This window comes from Drosophila arizonae, chromosome 5, assembly GCF_054131065.1.
Source record: "Drosophila arizonae isolate 15081-1271.41 chromosome 5, UAZ_ARI_1.0, whole genome shotgun sequence".
NCBI classification, from domain to species: domain Eukaryota; kingdom Metazoa; phylum Arthropoda; class Insecta; order Diptera; family Drosophilidae; genus Drosophila; species Drosophila arizonae.
Window position 1 is genome coordinate 26,844,932 of NC_142925.1, and position 17,641 is coordinate 26,862,572.

The following is a 17,641-nucleotide window of genomic DNA, read 5'->3' on the forward strand; positions in this document are numbered from 1 at the left end:
AGATACATACATCTAATATAATGAGTAGAACAACTTTTGTTCAATCTCTTATAAGGTAAGTTTAGAGGTCTTATATATATATTGTACATGCATATTTTGCACGCCATTTTATTTCCTTAATTTGAAATTAACATTTGTTCATGTCGTTCGTAAATCGAACTAATCGCTCCCAAAAAAAAAAGCTTCTCCAATGGTAATGTTATGTTACTGTTTGTTTGTTTTTTAATTGGCTAACGTTGGAAATTGAAATGGGACATACTAATTTTCGCAATTTATTATTATGATGTCACTACGCAATTATAACGTTTATATATCTACCAAAATCATGTAACGATATTTTTTAAAACCTCATTCGGTTTACTGTTAACTAACAGTAGATCAGAATGTAAAGTTCTGTCGCCGTACAACCGTGTGTATGGACTACAGATAAACAACTGTAACCTCATCGTCAACATGCAGTTGTGCCTTTAGTCTTTTAAATTGTGTTTTGAATACTTTTCATAAAGCGTATTAAGAGTGCAGACCGGACTTTCAGATGCAAAGTGAAAGCTTAGACAAAGTGAATAAGATTAATATACGTTATATATATTGCAGTGACTGCATCTAAACGTTATTGAACTTCGCTGGCGTAACTGCTGTTCGTGAAATCAGGAAAAGCAGCCATAACTTTTTTCTTTTTGTTTTGAGTTGTGCGCGCACATTAATCATAACAATAACAATTAACAACTTGTACTCCAGTTAGCATTAAAAAATTATGGATACCAATGTAAGCTCTGAATTGGGTAAGTTGTTTAATTGCCGTAAATGTATTTTTATAGTTTGAATTGAATTTTTAACCTCCATGGTCGGTACACTACAGCGTGTGTACGTCAGTTGCCCAGGCGCCTGATATATGTACGTACATAAGTTTGCTGGCGCGCAAATTGCTGACAAGCTGTGGTAGTGCTTCAGCTGTGCGCCATATATACATATCGATCTCTGAAAAGTTGTTGGGTGTTACGCTTTCATAATAACAATTTTATATTGCAACGCATTGCAGATATTTCGTCAAAAAGAGTATTCGTTGTATTATTTTTACAAGGTGAAAATCCCGAAATACTAAGGCGATCTGGCAACGCTTCAACTCACCCAGAATATTTTTACTGGTCACACAGGTACAGTCTGTGAGGCTTGTTTTTTATTTAACGCAAGTACAAATATAGGCTTTCAAATGAAAAGATAGACTTATAAAATTTACTGATCTAACAATAAGCAATAATAAACAACGCTAAAACCAATAAAAAAGCTTATTACAAGTTGTATGATACCTGACCCGCTTATAATATCCCTGCATAACGTACTTGAGCTTGCCACCTTGGTAATTATTATTATATACATAATTAAGTGGCAATGCTAATATTACAATCTGGCAACTCTCGATAGCAGCACATTTTGAGGTTTACGCAATTCTCTTCAATTTCAATAAAATTGTAAAAATAGATCACATTTCGAACTCTTTGTAAGTAACTTATGATTTAAAATTGAAGATTTTTCCAATAACCACTTAAGTAATAATAGGAAAACGTAAACTCAAAAAATGATGTCCCAGGCATTTGCATCTCCCATTAGCCGAATCGGAGTTGCACTACGTTGGAACCGGCGTAGTTTGAGCACGGCGAGATTTGTGCGTAATGTAACACGTTCACGTCTGGTAACAAGTAGTACCTTTATAAAAAATTGCCCAACTGCAAATTGTATCCCTGCCACTATTGGGAATTTGCAGCAATATGTGCGGCAGTACGCAAATGAAAAAAAAGTGTTTGAACGCACTAAACCTCATTGTAATGTTGGCACCATTGGTCATGTGGATCACGGCAAGACTACCCTAACGGCGGCTATAACGAAAGTATTAGCTGATAAGCAGCTGGCAGAGAGCAAAAAATACAATGAGATTGACAACGCGCCTGAGGAGAAAGCTCGTGGCATAACTATTAATGTGGCGCACGTTGAGTATCAGACAGAGACCCGTCACTACGGTCATACTGATTGTCCCGGACATGCTGACTACATTAAGAATATGATAACAGGCACCGCACAAATGGACGGCGCTATATTAGTAGTAGCCGCCACAGATGGTGCGATGCCGCAAACACGTGAGCATATGTTGTTAGCAAAACAAATAGGCATCGACCATATTGTGGTGTTTATCAACAAAGTCGATGCAGCCGATCAAGAAATGGTGGATCTTGTCGAAATGGAAATACGTGAACTTCTTACCGAAATGGGTTACGATGGCGATAAAATTCCGGTAATCAAGGGCTCAGCATTGTGTGCTCTTGAGGACAAAAATCCTGAAATTGGCGCTAATGCGATACTTAAATTGCTTGAAGAGGTAGATAATTTCATTCCTACGCCAGTGCGAGAGTTAGATAAACCATTCTTGTTGCCCGTGGAAAATGTATATTCTATTCCTGGGCGTGGTACAGTCGTTACGGGTCGTCTAGAACGCGGAGTCGTTAAGAAGGGAATGGAATGCGAGTTCGTGGGCTACAACAAGGTTCTAAAATCCACAGTAACCGGAGTAGAAATGTTCCATCAGATTCTTGAGGAGGCACAAGCTGGTGATCAGTTGGGCGCCTTAGTGCGAGGTGTAAAGCGTGATGATATTAAACGTGGAATGGTCATGTGCAAACCAGGAAGTGTCAAAGCTCTAGATCAGTTGGAGGCGCAAGTGTATATACTGTCCAAGGAGGAAGGTGGTAGGACCAAACCGTTTATGTCATTCATTCAGCTACAGATGTTTTCTCGTACATGGGATTGTGCTGTCCAAGTACAAATACCGGACAAGGAGATGGTTATGCCTGGCGAGGATACGAAACTTATATTGCGCCTGATACGTCCAATGGTCTTAGAGCAAGGTCAACGCTTTACGCTTCGTGATGGCAATTTAACCTTAGGCACGGGCGTTGTCACAAATGTTTTGCCGGCCCTTACAGAAAGTCAGCGTTCTGAGCTAACGGAGGGTAAAAAGGCGCGTGAGAAAAAGGTCGCTGCCAAAAAATAAAACTTGTATTCATCAAATACTTATTCTAAACTCGGTCGTATACAAATAAATATATTTTTAATTTAATTATGTTATATGTATGTATACATTGAATCATTCATTCATATTACCAGCTGTGAAGTGTATAAATAAAACAGTGCTAAAAGTAGTTGCACTCGTTTAATGTTTAATGTTTGTACCACTAAACAAACCAGTTTAGTCTTCGTACACTCCTCAGTGATAGGAAGTTATTGAGAAAATCGAATTTGCTAGTCACGAGCCAACTATCGATAACAACAAATAGCAACACTACTTTGGGGCAATCAGTGTTGACCAAGGTGGTGATTGAACGGCTACGCAGCTGATGCTCTCCCTAAAAAATTTAAAAAAAAGAGGTATCCATTTATCTGGAAATATGTCTGCATATCGTTTGCCAGAGCTTTCGAGTGTACTACCTTATTTACTCTCTATATTTGAATTATTTAATGTTTTTAAATTATAAAATGCTTATGATTCACAGACGAACTGGATGATACCACGACATTGCCAGGATTTACATTTTACGATTTGCTAGAACCATCAATGGCGTCCAAACAACAAAACTTGGACAGTGATGATAATGGTGGTGGTTGTGATACTAACCTAGGTATGAAGCGAGTGTATATGGAAAAAAAAGAACCGTCAGCTACAACGAATGAATTGTTGAATACATCGGGACAAAAAAAGGCGCCAATTGTTCGAATATTAGAGAACAAACGGTTGACTGCGCCAATGGGAGCAGCTTTGAAAAATATGCTAGGAGAAAATGTTCGTGTGGTAACAACTCCAACTAAAACCGCATCAACAACTGAGATTAAGATCCTAAACAAGTTACAGGCAAAACCCTTGAATGCTTTTGGTAATGCACCCGTTAAAATCGGCAGCACAACGATAGCTGCACCAACTACGTCACCAAAGAATATTGGCGTAAAGATGACTCCAATAAAAACTGCCGATGGTAAGGTGATTTATCTGCAGAAGTCATTGCCTGTGACAGGTGGAACGACTTCAAAGGTACCATTAGCAAGTGGCATATCAGATCGCCTAGCATCAACCGGCTCAAACATTCGTCACGCCATACTTTCGAAGGGTGTCACTCTAAGTGGTACGTGTACAATCAAAAGCAACAGCCCGAGCTTGTCATCCTCAACAGCCCGCGGCTTGACTGCAGCTGAAACGGCTAAGCCAGCAGCTCATCCATCGACAAATGTTGTGACTCCAAGTGCATCATCTGGTTTGATTAAAGGTCCATCTTCCGCAGATGCAGTATCTACACCAGTGGCTACTAAGATACAAGTGGTGCGCACCGCTGATGGTAAACTGATCAAACTAAATCAGGGCTCTCCCTCTGTACTCCTAAACACCAAGCCAGCAATACCAACAACTGTTTCAGGCAACAATAGTAATAAAGTAATGAGCAAGCCGACTGCACAAGTTATCATAAAGGGACCGTTGAAACAGTTGCCGGCTGGTTCCTCACTTCGGCCAATTATTAATAATTCAGGCAGCAGCAACAATGCAACTAGCAGCAGCAGCAGTGCTGTAGCATCGACAGCTATAACAACCTCGGCTAGTCCATCTATACCAGGTGGTAAAATGCTTGTTCAAAGCTCTACAGGAAAGCAAATTGTTGTGGCCAACAAAGATATAATAAAGTTATGGCCAATGCCAAACACTAGCACAACAACAACAACAGCAAATCCAAATACCGCTTCCAGTGGCCTGCATGCGATTCAATTACCAGGAAAAAGTGGGCTGCAGTATGTGCGCGTTTTACCTAACAACAGCAACAACAGTAGTGCCAGCAATGAGACAACAACTAGTCCGCAGAAGGTCTCACTGGGACGTCCTCGAACGACCAGCAACAATACCAGCTCAACTATTTCAGTTGGCAACACTACCAAAATTGTTATGAAGACCACGGGCGGAAGCATAGTGCCACTACCATCAATGCAAACTTTGGTGCCTAGGGTAAGTACATAGCTGAAAATTTTAAACTGTGAAATGTAACCTTGACTGATTACTAACTAAATCTTCTTTCACAGCGAGCTCCTGGCACTACACCCAATACGGCATATACGAAGCCCCTCGGCAACAATAGCAGCTTGGATGGAGCACATAAGCACCGGGTATCCGATGTAAATGTGCAAATAAAGCATCTGTCGAGCGACAGCGCCAGCGATGCTGGAGCCCCAGAGGCAAAGAAAGCGCGTTACGTTATAGCCATGCCGCATACCTCCACGACATCAGCCTCAGGCACAGCACCGGCAACGGCTCCAGCATCGCAGAAAAATATGCAAAAAATAATGGGAACACGAGCAACACAAATGCAGCGCTTCACGGTGCAGGGCGCCAATATGACGGGCAGTAATAACCCTCCCACCCGAAAGATTTATAACTTGGTCACAAAGAGTGATGCGAACGGCGTCAAGTACATGATATGCAACAAGGGAGGCGAAGGAAAGCCACGAACAGTTTTTAATACGACGATGCGACGCGGCTACACTCTAGCCGATAGCAAGCTGCGTCGCCCACTGGCTGCTCAACAGGCGCGCCTTAAGCAAATGAAACAGCATCAGCACAGGCTGATGCTACCAGCACAGGCTAAGCAGCGGCAACAACTACAGCAGATACAGAAACATCAGACCACCATAACCAAGCCCCAACAACAACAGACACTAAAGTCGACGGCAACGCAGGAAACTAAAATAGCAATTCCGAGCAAGCCACTATTCGACATACTGAAGCCGCCGCCAGTTCCAGCGCCTGCAGCTGGAGCAGCTGCAGCACTTGACGCCTTAGGAGGCACTCGACGGAAGCACTGTAACTGTAGCAAATCTCAATGTCTCAAGCTGTACTGTGACTGTTTTGCCAATGGAGAATTTTGTCAAGATTGCACCTGCAAAGATTGTTTCAACAATCTGGACTATGAGGTGAAGCGAGAGGAAGCTATTCGCAGTTGCTTGGAACGTAATCCCAGCGCATTTAAGTAAGTTGCTTTTGGTTATAAATGCTCACAATTCCTAATTGAATTATGCATTGCTGCTTATAGACCGAAAATTACGGCTCCGAATTCTGGTGATATTCGCCTTCACAACAAGGGCTGTAATTGCAAACGATCTGGCTGTCTTAAAAATTACTGCGAGTGCTATGAAGCCAAAATACCCTGTTCCACTATGTGTAAATGCGTAGGTATGTATAAAGCAGATATATATATATATATATATATATATTGATTGTCCTAAAGTCTAAACAAATTGTAATAATGTATATATTCATATGCACATGTTTTATTCTTTTGTCTCACGATAGGATGTCGTAATATGGAGGACCGTCCTGATGTTGACATGGACTCTATGGATAGCCTGGTTGATACCAAATTGCAGACGAATAAAGTAAAAGACCTAAACGGAACATATCTGCAGGAAAATCGCTCGAATGTTTATCTTACGGACGATGTGATAGAGGCGACTATAATGTGCATGATTTCGCGTATTGTTATGCATGAAAAGCAAAATTTGCCTGTCGAAGATACGGAGCGTGAGGTGATGGAAGAGTTGGGAGAAAGTTTAAATCAAATAATAACTTTCGCCAAGGAGAAGAATGACACATTTCACACAGACGACCCCAAAACGACGGCGGCCTAAAATACGAGATAAATTCTATTCATATTCTTTTCTGTGTGTAACTTTAATACAAAGTACATTTTATAAGTTCAAATCAATCTGCTCTGTTTCTGCTTCAATCTTTCCTAATTAAGCTATTGTATATACATAGCATTTCTGTTAGCATTACCAAACGTAAGAACTTTGTCGAATTTCAACATTTAGATCAGGAATATATCCAATGCCCCGTTAATGTGTATATAAATAAATACAAATCTAATAAAACACTAAATGATATATTGTTTTATTTAATAAAATTTCAGAATCAAATGAATTATATTATCTTATTTCACTGGGATTAGTACTACAGTAAAACAAAGCCCATCCCGATTCGAGTAATTACAAGCAAACTAACAAGTAATAATGCTTATGATTATACTATAATTATAACGAAAACCGGAATTCTATAAAATACATAAAATACAATATTTAGAATCGTGAGTCTCTAGCTCTAAAAATGTAGGATAGAATTTAATTATTGAAATTCGTTAAGGGTTTTAATCGATAACGGAAGCAGTGAATTGCGAAAATACCAACTAAAAGTCAGTTCTATTCTATCTTCTAAGATTGACGCCTTTATACATACGGACGGACGGATAGACAGACAGGCAAGATAAAATCGCTCTGATGAAGACACCTCCTTTTCTCTGTTACATACATTTAACGAAATACATTTAACATACATTATACACTGATTTTCCATTTTCAATAAGTTTACGGTATAATTATCAGCAATAATAGGAATATAGAAAAAAAAATTGACTGATATGGTAAACACAGGCATACATTTCCAATTTTTTGTTTACGTGAACGTACGGACAGACAGACGTAATATGCAGTTGCACAAAATTATACGCTGACTTTACATTTTCAATGGGTCCAGAATATTTTACATAAACTCCGATGACGGCCTAAGTTTTATTACACGATTACGCAGTGAATAAGTTCTCGGCGTAATAGTACAACTCTCCTCAACTGTTGAAGTTACTGAAGTTTCTGGCTGTCTGTCTTGTAAAGAGACTCTCTCCAAGCTCATGTCTTCCTCACAGTCATCTAATTTCGCAGATCGCAGGTCAACCTCATCTCCACTGACATTACCTTCCTCAAACGTGAACTGGAAACGACGAACCTTTTTTTTTGCGCTAAATATGACATTTCGATTGGCTGTAGATTGACGTCTCTTGGTTCCTGGCGTTTTTAAAATAGATATTGGCTGCTCTCTGGTTGGCGTCAACTGCTCACGAGCTAAGTACTCCGTTGCGCCAATAATAGCAGACTTTAATAAACTATTTACTCCCGTTGACACTCGTTTTGCACTGCCATTAGACACACGAAGCACGGTAGGAACTGGTGAAAACGATTTGCGATCGCGAACAAAAATATGACGATACTGTGGGCAACGTTTCGGAGTTTGATTCGACTGATTGCTTTCCTCGGCAATTCCTTGAGTTGCCTGTTTTTTTCGATTTTCCGCAAATGCCTTACGCAAAAAAGATCTTAAGTCGCTGCTTGGCTTAGTGGCGGGCTTTCGCTTAGTGATTGGGCCTGCTTTAGGTTTTACTTTAGACAACGTCTCCGTATCTGGATCAATCCAATTATTTTCTTTTAAGCGCCGCAGATTATCAAATCGTTTATCTACATTTTGGCTTTGCAAACGCAACATATCCCACCACCCCTCTAAGTCATCAACAAAGACGGGCTTAGAAGCCTCGCTGCCATCATTTGGAAGCCGATCTTTACCGCTGGCACCTGCTTCACAGCGGTCAATTAGACCTTTAAACTGCATAAATTTTTTGCTAGTAAGAAGTTTAGTTTGCCCAATAGCAGCATCTATGCTATCCTTGGCCCCAGTCTCCAAAAGTCGCTCTTCATTTTGGCTGCTATATAAATTCCATTCATCGCAGAGGCAATGAAGGCGTTTAATTTCATTATCTAGCTGTAATCGAAAGTATGCAACAGTGTCCAATATGCGACGTACTGCAACGAGAGTTTCTGAATTTTTCTGACTCAACGGCGTGATTTCATCTAAAAGTTTACAAAGTTTCAAATTATTAATTACGAATTCCATGCATTGATTTTATCCAAAATCTTACCCTTTCCTGCGTCCACTCTGTTCTGCAACTCCAATACTTTCGACGGAGAAGGCGACAGCTGATTCTTGGCGATATAAGGTGCTCCATTTGGCTTCCTACTTGCCACAGTAGATTTATTGAACGTGTCTCCGCGTGACTTTAATATATTGGCGCCTTTCTTGTACGACTTCTTCTGACATGTTGCCTGTGCTCCAAGCTCAGACGTGAAAGGTGTCTGTAAATTGCATATTTCTTGCAGATCAAATTTTGTAGAAAGCTTATGCCTAATTTGATTTTGTCTGCAGTGTGGGTTTGCAGCCTTCATGCGTATCGACAGCTCTGATGATAGAGGGTTAACACCCTTTCTTTGTGCCAATGCTTTCATTTGGACAGCACGACCACCTCGAGAGTTTTCTTTAGTTGCGGTTACTTCCAACGGCTTGGTCACAGCATTTTGTGTTATTGAGCTTTTAACTGACCGTACTGTTGGCTTTGCCGGTAGTCGATTTTGCTTAAGGCTAATCTGAATTTCAGGCTTTTCCCTTATAGAATCAGCTGCAACTTGCAGCGGGTTTAGCGCAGGTCGTTTCGTTTGGAGCTTTGTTTTAAACTCTTGTGGTTTCGCTCCAAACACAAAAGGATTTACTTCATCTACTAGTTGGTTTGACTTAACAACTCTCGCAATAGAAGATTTCATTGTCCGATTCGCGGATGTTTTTGTCATTGAAGCGTGAGAAGCGGCAGGAGCGAACGATTTCTCGGGCTTCTTTTCAAAACTCTGTTGAAAGGAGAATGCCACTGTTGATACCTTAGTTATATCTGGATATTCGACATTTTCCGCTGTTGGTAAAGGGCTCTTTGGTATATTGTTAAAAACATAAAGCGAACGTCTTTTTTCCTCCTTCTCTGATTCAAATGATGCAGTTGGCTGCGATAAGGCTTGCCTTTGCTTGCATCCTTTGCCATTTTTTTGGGAAGCTTGGTACTTATCAATTGATTTCCATTTAAGAAAGCGTTGCAAATAATTAGCATGACGTTTTGACATTTTATTATTGGTGGAAAATTCATTTTGCGAAGAAACTTTATTTTCCTGGTCGATATTTGCAGCTGACATCTTTAGATTATTTAACTTCACTTGCTTTTGCTGGGTTGCCTGCGACGGTGTTTGACTGAGATATGTACTGCGATTTTTTTGAAATAGATCCTCGCGTTTTTTGCTTCGAGCAACGCGATGATGTTCGCGGTTAGATTCAATAGGGTTTTGGCGTCTTAAATCTCCAGAAGACACCTTAAATAAGTTTCTATGATTTTCCATCATTGGCAGTATGAATACAATTGTATTTGAGTTATAGCTTGTTATGTTTTGTTTATTTCGAAGTTGCAGTATTTCTTTTTAAAACGACAACAATTCCCAAAAAATTACAAATGTATTGTTGAAGCGGCCGCTTGAAGTGCCGCCATTTATATTGTCACTGTTAAAAGACTATGCAAACCTCAGTTCCCTTACCGTTACTGTTAACTAACAGCTCTGTTGTGATGCCACATTTTCGACTAAATCTGTTTAATTAAAATTGAAGTTTAACGGCCACTTAAGCGACTACCGGAAAATGCTCAAGAGCAAAAAAAAATCATAATAATTTAACAACATTATCTAATAATAAACACCATCAATTTACATGGCAAAATAAAAAAAAACTCAGTATTGTCATATTACGCGATAACGTGTGACCATACTTTGTTCATGAAGATGTTTAGTTATGTATATACCAAAAAAAAGAACATACATACATACATATGTTTTTCGATTTCAAAATATCATATTTAATTAAATTTTCGTTTTAAGTACATCGGCTCTAACCTAAAAGATAAAAATATAAAAAATATTGATTTGAAAGAGAAAATAAAATAAAATAAAAATAAGTAAAAAAAAAATAAATTTACGGTGAATATTGCAAAAGTGTGTGTCTTCGATTTGGTACATGTGTGTATACGTACATACATGCATACATAGATTTTATACATGCATGTGCATAGAGAGGGGTTAAAAAATAACAAAAACAACAAGCTACGCACAGCATTGCCAGCTGAAATTACAGGCTCTGCTTCGAATAGAACTGGCTTTTTACTTCTGAAATAAAAATATCACAAATTTATGCAAAGAATAATAATATTTAATGTAAATAATTGTGAATAGTCTTTAGAGTTATTTGTTTTTAACAAGACATTAATCTTTAATACACTCGTTGCTGGCAACGCTTTGCAAGCTCAATTCCTCTCTCTGTTTTTCTCACACACGCATTCCTATATGTCCGTCATTCTCAGTTGATTCTTCGTGAGTGCCGCTATCACTTTGTGTTTGTTGCTTTGTTGCTGGCCTGGCTGCGGCCCCGTCATCGTTGTCGGTGTATTTTTAATCACTTTTCTCGCTGCCTGTAGTTTTGAAAATATTGTACTAATTTGGAGACGTGCAATCAAACATATGAGTTATTGTTTATATAATAAGTTTCGTTGTATATGTGAAAATATACGTGTTTTACACAAAGCAAAAAGCAGAGCTGAGAGAGTAGGCAGTAACAACATTCTCATATGTATGGGCGTATATGTGTAAGTGCGTGAGTAACAAGGCTGATAAATAAATCTACTAAAAATTAAACCAATAGTACTTAGAAACGAAAAAATTTTAATACAAATCAACATATAATACAAAATGGAAGCAATCGCTAAACACGATTTCTCTGCAACTGCCGATGATGAACTCAGTTTCCGTAAAACCCAAATTCTGAAGGTAAGCAAATACTATGTCATAAATATAAAAATAAATTAAACTATGTTAAAATTTACTTTTGCATGAATCTCTAGAAAGGGTTCTGGATTCAAGTATGTGGGCACTGTAATTAAGGCAGTTGAGTCCTTTTACATAAATTTGAATACAGCGTACCATTACATTCGCATATACAAGAGAATATGCATACATATGTATGTAAGCGAGCTCCATTTGTTGACTGAGTTGTGTACGTTTTCGAAGTTCGTGCAAATTCTTTTTTAGTTCGGGTATTAGTAGTATTTTATTTTTCGCCAGTTTAAAAAAACTAGAATACTGCAAAACGCACGCTCAGATTATTCAGTATGTAGCTCGCGATCAATCATTGTTTAAGAATGAATCGGTAGGTATTATTAAATTCATATGAAATGTACATGCATAAACTATAATCAGCTTATTGGCTTATAACTTATATTCAAATCTTAGTTTGGTTTATTAAGACACTACGCACTATACATATACCATATTTCAATTTTATTTGTGGGATCTTTAGTTTCTAGTATATGTACTATGTGTTGAAAAACAAGCAAGAAAGCATAATAAGTCGTTAACGAGGAAAGTTTAAATTTGTAGCTTATAGCTGTAAAACGGGGAAATATTCTTAGCAGTCTACAATAACGTAATGGCCACAAAGTTATACTAAGGATATTTTCCCAAAAATTTTCGAGAAAATGCTTACACTCAGACGCATATATTGTAAACTAAATCGCGCCAAAGGGGTTGCATTACGCAATCCTAATATTCTCATCACTTCATGAACTTGTGCTATAACTACATACATATGTTGAAATTTTATGCTACACAATATGTATGAAATAGTTAGTAAAGAAAAAAAATGTCCGAAGAACAGTTAAAGAATTGAATACAGATAAAGTGATATTCATATATTGCATTTATTCATATATTCGGTTCAGCTGGAGGCTGGGCCCAAATTCTCTTGGCGAATCTGGTTTTTTTCTTACTACACTATTGTCTTTGTCTCAGATGCACGCTCGCCATATCTGTGGTCCCTTTAACCAATTGGTGATCTTAGTTTTGGCAGGCGAAATATCAGGTTTTTAGTTCTCGGGCGATGTAAGCTGCTGGCTTCTGCTTCTCGCTGCTGACTGCGGCCAAGTTATTTTTTACTGTATATCCGTTCTTGTCGTAGGTTAGTCTTTCAGTTTTCAATTTCATTTTTACATACTTTACTTTTATTGGCTTGCAGTCTCTTTTAAAGTGTTCATGTGGATTAATGATGTCAGTGACTCACTTGGTACATGCTTTATCAAGCAACTGTTGTTTGTTTATCAACTTAATTCACTTCAGATCAAACGAACATGAGATTAGCTTATCAGTCCAGTTATTTATTTCATATCACCGCCACCACAATTGATGCTGGAGAAATTTGAAAGATGCGGGGCCAGTATGAGATTATTCCTAATACTATAAAAACCGAATTTTTAAATATGGGAAATAGGGAAAATTTGTGTAACATGCAGAAGGAGTTTTAGCAAGCCCCATTAAGTACATATACATATATTCATACGCAGTACAGGTCTATCATATTTTTCTTTCCATTTATTTTTAATCGAAAATAATCGATAATCTCCCCCCTTTTCCTCACAAATCGTATTTAATATGCTAGATAATTTTTCTTTGGCACACATCTTACGGTTCTTATCACGTTCTGAAACTTTGCCGAAGATAGTCCCACATCGAGGGAATTTATTAAAAAAACAAGTAAGAAAGCTCTAGTCGAAACTGCTCGACTACGAGATCCCCTGAACCCTTCGAGCAACGCACGCACACACACAGAGGCACCCACGCATGGGCTGCAGTCTTTAGTATTTGAAATACGCTTTTTACAAATTTAGGGGTGAGGGAGAGGAAATACGGGTTGGGGGTGACAAACAAAAATTGACATTTTATAAAGTACTTATGAATCTACATTTAAAATTTTGACACTCTAGCTCTAAAGATGTAGGAGATATCATTTTATAATTGATTGTCGATAATGTTTTTTATCGATAAAAATAACGGGATGCGTTATCGATTTTTGGTGATAAACTCGATATCTTATCTCTTCTCGAAATAAAGAGCTTGTGTGGAGAATCAACAAAGCTGTAAAAATATGGAAATGTTGAAATCGGAAAATATTTGCTGAGATATAATTTGTGTTAAATACGTGTTATCTACGTGTTAAATATATCAATTGAGTGTAAACTAAGAAAATATGATTATGCATTTCGCAAAAATTGATATTGATTAAATTAAATAAATATATTTGTTTCAGATATTAAACATGGAGGACGATTCAAATTGGTATCGCGCCGAATTGGATGGAAAAGAAGGGCTTATTCCTAGCAATTATATAGAAATGAAAAATCATGAGTAAACAATATATATTGAAAATCAATTGTACATATCATAACAGATTTGTATATTTCATATATCTAGCTGGTATTATGGACGTATAACACGTGCCGATGCGGAGAAATTGCTGTCAAATAAGCTTGAAGGTGCTTTTTTAATACGTATCAGCGAGTCAAGCCCCGGCGATTTCTCACTATCCGTCAAGTATGCAGCGTTGAGTACTTTTCCAGTAATGAATATAATATTATCGCATTATTTAACAGATGTCCCGATGGAGTTCAACATTTTAAAGTACTGCGGGACGCCCAGAGCAAATTTTTCCTTTGGGTTGTCAAGTTTAATTCCCTCAACGAATTGGTTGAATATCATCGAACAGCGAGCGTATCGCGATCACAGGATGTAAAATTGCGCGATATGGTACCTGAAGAGGTATGCTTTTTTATTTAAACCATTGAATAGAAAATGTTTACAAGTCGAACATATTTATAAACTATAATTTTGTCGACATTCAATTTGTATATCTAAACCCCATATTATTCAAGCTTTTGGGGACCTCCTAGTCGGCTTCCGACTTCAGTTTTTCATGCTTGTTATACCCTGAACCCATTAAAAATGGAAAATCAGGGTATAATGTTTTTGTGAAAAGTTTGTAGCAGGCAGAAGGAATCATCGCAGACCCCATAAAGTTGATCAGGACGACGAGCTGAATCGATATAGCCCTGTCTGTCCGTCTGCCCGTCAGTCCGTCCTTATGAGCAAAGGGATCTCAGAAGATATAAGAGCTAGAGAGCTGAGTAGCTAGCAGTACAAGTTTATCATATCAGAGCTCATCCGATAACTTATTTATCGAGAATAATCGAAAAATCGACTTTTTTTCTGCTTTTGTTTTTTAGACCTCGAGACTTCAAATTTGCGTTGTATATAAAGTTAATCGATACAAAGATTTTGTAATTTACAGATTTTATACCACGCTCCCTTCGCCCCCAATTTGTTAAAAACGTATTTCAAGTACTAGAGACTTATGCTTTGAAATGTACACACATGTTAACTATATGACCACACTCTAAAAGTTTCATAAAGATAGTCTTACTACAAGAGAAATTATTCAGCTAATAAATTCTCATAATATTGCCACACTGCAGCGCAGCCCACGCGCTATCGCTGCTAGTTGCGCAGTCAGCAGAGCGCGGGATATATGTACATAAGTGCGTGTGGATGCGTGTGTATGCATGTGTGCATAAAAGAAGTGCAGAATGAGTATAATATCTGCTTGGAGGGTTCAGGGTATCTCCCAGTCGAGCAGTTTTGACTGGAGCCTTCTTACTTGTTTAGAGTATATGTCATTGATAATTCAAAATTTAACAAAACACAAGCAATATTAAAAACTTGACTTCATTTTTTTATACCCTGAACCCATTGAAAATGGGAAATCAGAGTATAATGGTTTTGTTAAAAGTATGTAACAGGCAGAAGGAGGCGTGTCAGACCCCACAAACTATATATATTCTTGATCAGGGCGACGAGCTAAGTCGATTTGGCCCTGTCCGTATGTATGAACGCGTCGATCTCAGAACCTTATCGAAAGCTAGTTATTTAATTATATCTCCTACACCTTTAGAGCTAGAGCTTCAAAATTTTAAACGTGAACTTATATATATTTTATACCATTTCGATTTTTGTTAAAATTTACCCCCCACTCCTATTTCCACCCCCTCACCCTCAGCTTTGTAAAAAGCGTATTTCAAATACTAGAGACTTGTGCTTTGGAATGTACATACATTTTCACCATATGATTACGCTCTTTAAGATTGTACGTCTAGAAATTAAATTATTCAACAAATAAATACTTATAATATTGTCCACACTGCAGCGCAGCCCAAGCGCAGTCGCTGCTTATTGCACAGTTAGCAGAGCGCGTTCTAATACATGCGTGTGCCGAAAAGAAGTGCAGAATATCAGATTAGAGGGTTCAGGGTATCTCCTAGTCGAGCAGTCTTGACTAGAGCCTTCTTACTTGTTTTTATACCCTGAACCCATTGAAAATGGGAAATCAGGGTATAATGGTTTTGTGAAAAAGTATGTAACGGGCAGAAGGAGGCGTGGCAGACCCCACAAAGTATATATATTCTTGATCAGCGTGACGAGCTGAGTCGATATAGCCCTGTCCGTCTGTCCGTCCGTCCGTCCGTCCGTCCGTATGAGTGCGTCGATCTCAGAAGTTATAAGAGCTAGAGAGCTGAAATTTGGCATGCATACTCGTGTGTACCATACGCAGTACGAGTTTGCTTTATTTTTTCGATAAATCGTCCGATAACTTTTTTATCGAGAATAATCGGAAAATTGATTTTGTTTTTTTAGCCTAACTTGAGCATTTTTAGACCTGGAGTCTTCAAATTTGTGTTGTATATAAAGTTAATCGATACAAAGATTTTGTAATTTACAGATTTTGGATACCACGCCCCCTTCTCCCCCAATTTGTAAAAAACGCATTTCAAGTACTAGAGACTTGTGCTTTGGAATGTACACACATATTTACCATATGATTACACTCTGAAAGTTTCATTAAGATCATATGTTTACAAAAGAAATTATTCGACAAATAAATTCTCATAATATTGCCCACACTGCAGCGCAGCCCAAGCGCAGTCGCTGCTTACTGCGCAGTTAGCAGAGCGCAGGCTTATGCGTGCGTGTGGATGCATGTGTATGTATGTGTGCATAAAAGAAGTGCAGAATGATTAGAATATCAGATTAGAGGGTTCAGGGTATCTCCTAGTCGAGCAGTCTCGACTAGAGCTTTCTTACTTGTTAAAATTATTTATTTAAGGAAATAATTTTAACTTTTGCAGATGCTTGTGCAGGCGCTTTACGATTTTGTGCCTCAGGAGTCTGGAGAGTTAGACTTCCGACGCGGCGATGTGATTACCGTTACAGATCGTTCAGATGAGAATTGGTGGAATGGCGAAATCGGCAATAGAAAAGGCATTTTTCCAGCAACTTATGTAACGCCATATCATTCATAATAATCTACACCCGAGTGCACACACATATATGAGCATAAAAAATATCGCACTATGAACTGCGAAAGAGAAAGATACCAGTTCGTACTACATACAAATATATGTACTAGGCAACGGAGATAAATATTGTATAAACCGAATGCATTTTTTACATTATTGACAAGCAGTTTATAGCTGTTATATTCTATAGTTATGCGAAATTACAAGAACTAAAGAAAACTGACAAATGAGTCCTTTTTTATTGCGAATATATAGAACATCTCACTATATATGATTAATGTAACAATTATATATATATATACAATTATATATATATAAGTTCAATGATATTGATATGTAACTTTCTACAAACACCACTTTAAATGTGCTATTTATTTTGTGTACGTGTGTGCGTGTGAGAAAGATATCAATTTATAATAATTAAATATAACAACTTACCAATAAAAATCAAGAAAACTACCACATATTTAAAAAAAAAAAAAAAAAAAAAAAAAAAAAAAAAAAACAAGAAACTATGACAACAATTTTGCCTAAATGTCTCATAGCGAGGACATTTAAAACGATTATCATAAACCTTAATATATAATATACTTACATGTACTAAAAAATCGATATTTAGTATAAAATTTTCCTCAGCTTCACTATTT

At 37.8% G+C, this 17,641-nt stretch overlaps 4 protein-coding genes and 1 long non-coding RNA gene across 18 annotated transcripts; 3 read left to right on the forward strand and 2 right to left on the reverse strand.

Annotated features, from left to right (window-relative positions):
- The first annotated feature begins 410 nt into the window (after positions 1 to 410).
- mip120 (Myb-interacting protein 120) lies at positions 411 to 6,958 on the forward strand. 5 transcript variants are annotated; one of them, XM_089470429.1, is made up of 6 exons: positions 3,240 to 3,417; positions 3,543 to 4,166; positions 4,323 to 5,032; positions 5,107 to 6,050; positions 6,114 to 6,253; positions 6,374 to 6,958. In XM_089470429.1, the coding sequence occupies exons 1-6, from the start codon at positions 3,387 to 3,389 to the stop codon at positions 6,706 to 6,708; spliced, it is 2,784 nt and encodes a 927-aa protein (XP_089326555.1). In that variant the 5' UTR covers positions 3,240 to 3,386; the 3' UTR covers positions 6,709 to 6,958. The 5 variants fall into 5 exon arrangements, with proteins under 5 accessions (XP_017865706.1, XP_089326553.1, XP_089326555.1 ...); XM_018010217.2 differs by lacking the exon at positions 3,240 to 3,417 and adding an exon at positions 411 to 782 and having other exon boundaries at positions 3,543 to 5,032; XM_089470427.1 differs by lacking the exon at positions 3,240 to 3,417 and adding an exon at positions 411 to 766 and having other exon boundaries at positions 3,543 to 5,032.
- mEFTu1 (mitochondrial translation elongation factor Tu 1) lies at positions 1,208 to 3,109 on the forward strand. Of its 2 annotated transcripts, none has more exons than XM_089470439.1 (2): positions 1,208 to 1,498; positions 1,549 to 3,109. In XM_089470439.1, exon 2 carries the CDS (start codon positions 1,577 to 1,579, stop codon positions 3,041 to 3,043), a length of 1,467 nt encoding a protein of 488 aa, XP_089326565.1. In that variant the 5' UTR covers positions 1,208 to 1,498; positions 1,549 to 1,576; the 3' UTR covers positions 3,044 to 3,109. The 2 variants fall into 2 exon arrangements, with proteins under 2 accessions (XP_089326565.1, XP_017865721.1); XM_018010232.2 differs by having other exon boundaries at positions 1,214 to 1,498; positions 1,558 to 3,109.
- mars (guanylate kinase-associated family member mars) lies at positions 6,947 to 10,547 on the reverse strand. Its single transcript, XM_018010219.2, has 2 exons — positions 8,820 to 10,547; positions 6,947 to 8,751 (listed from the first exon to the last, which is right to left on the reverse strand). Exons 1-2 carry the CDS (start codon positions 10,114 to 10,116, stop codon positions 7,616 to 7,618), a joined length of 2,433 nt encoding a protein of 810 aa, XP_017865708.1. The 5' UTR covers positions 10,117 to 10,547; the 3' UTR covers positions 6,947 to 7,615.
- A 16-nt stretch (positions 10,548 to 10,563) lies between these two features.
- drk (growth factor receptor-bound protein 2 drk) lies at positions 10,564 to 17,506 on the forward strand. 9 transcript variants are annotated; one of them, XM_089470446.1, is made up of 7 exons: positions 10,564 to 10,755; positions 11,121 to 11,402; positions 11,459 to 11,583; positions 13,895 to 13,992; positions 14,059 to 14,178; positions 14,238 to 14,403; positions 16,824 to 17,506. In XM_089470446.1, exons 3-7 carry the CDS (start codon positions 11,506 to 11,508, stop codon positions 16,995 to 16,997), a joined length of 636 nt encoding a protein of 211 aa, XP_089326572.1. In that variant the 5' UTR covers positions 10,564 to 10,755; positions 11,121 to 11,402; positions 11,459 to 11,505; the 3' UTR covers positions 16,998 to 17,506. The 9 variants fall into 9 exon arrangements, with proteins under 9 accessions (XP_089326572.1, XP_089326574.1, XP_089326575.1 ...); XM_089470448.1 differs by having other exon boundaries at positions 11,342 to 11,402; XM_089470449.1 differs by having other exon boundaries at positions 10,564 to 10,740; positions 11,342 to 11,402.
- On the reverse strand, positions 12,489 to 13,896 carry LOC149268894 (uncharacterized). Its single transcript, XR_016270334.1, has 2 exons — positions 12,806 to 13,896; positions 12,489 to 12,746 (listed from the first exon to the last, which is right to left on the reverse strand). It is a non-coding gene; the product is annotated as an uncharacterized LOC149268894 (long non-coding RNA).
- Positions 17,507 to 17,641: the final 135 nt, after the last annotated feature.

Coding starts and splice junctions, on each gene's coding strand:
- drk (XM_089470443.1), top strand. CDS start 11,506: ATGGAAGCAATCGCTAAACACGATTTCTCTGCAACTGCCGATGATGAA. Junction 13,993..14,058: donor ATAGAAATGAAAAATCATGA/GTAAACAATATA, acceptor TCATATATCTAG/CTGGTATTATGGACGTATAA. Junction 14,404..16,823: donor GCGATATGGTACCTGAAGAG/GTATGCTTTTTT, acceptor TAACTTTTGCAG/ATGCTTGTGCAGGCGCTTTA.
- mars (XM_018010219.2), bottom strand. CDS start 10,116: ATGATGGAAAATCATAGAAACTTATTTAAGGTGTCTTCTGGAGATTTA. Junction 8,752..8,819: donor CAGAGTGGACGCAGGAAAGG/GTAAGATTTTGG, acceptor GTAAACTTTTAG/ATGAAATCACGCCGTTGAGT.
- mip120 (XM_018010216.2), top strand. CDS start 3,387: ATGCTCTCCCTAAAAAATTTAAAAAAAAGAG. Junction 5,033..5,106: donor TGCAAACTTTGGTGCCTAGG/GTAAGTACATAG, acceptor CTTCTTTCACAG/CGAGCTCCTGGCACTACACC. Junction 6,051..6,113: donor CGTAATCCCAGCGCATTTAA/GTAAGTTGCTTT, acceptor TGCTGCTTATAG/ACCGAAAATTACGGCTCCGA.
- mEFTu1 (XM_089470439.1), top strand. CDS start 1,577: ATGATGTCCCAGGCATTTGCATCTCCCATTAGCCGAATCGGAGTTGCA.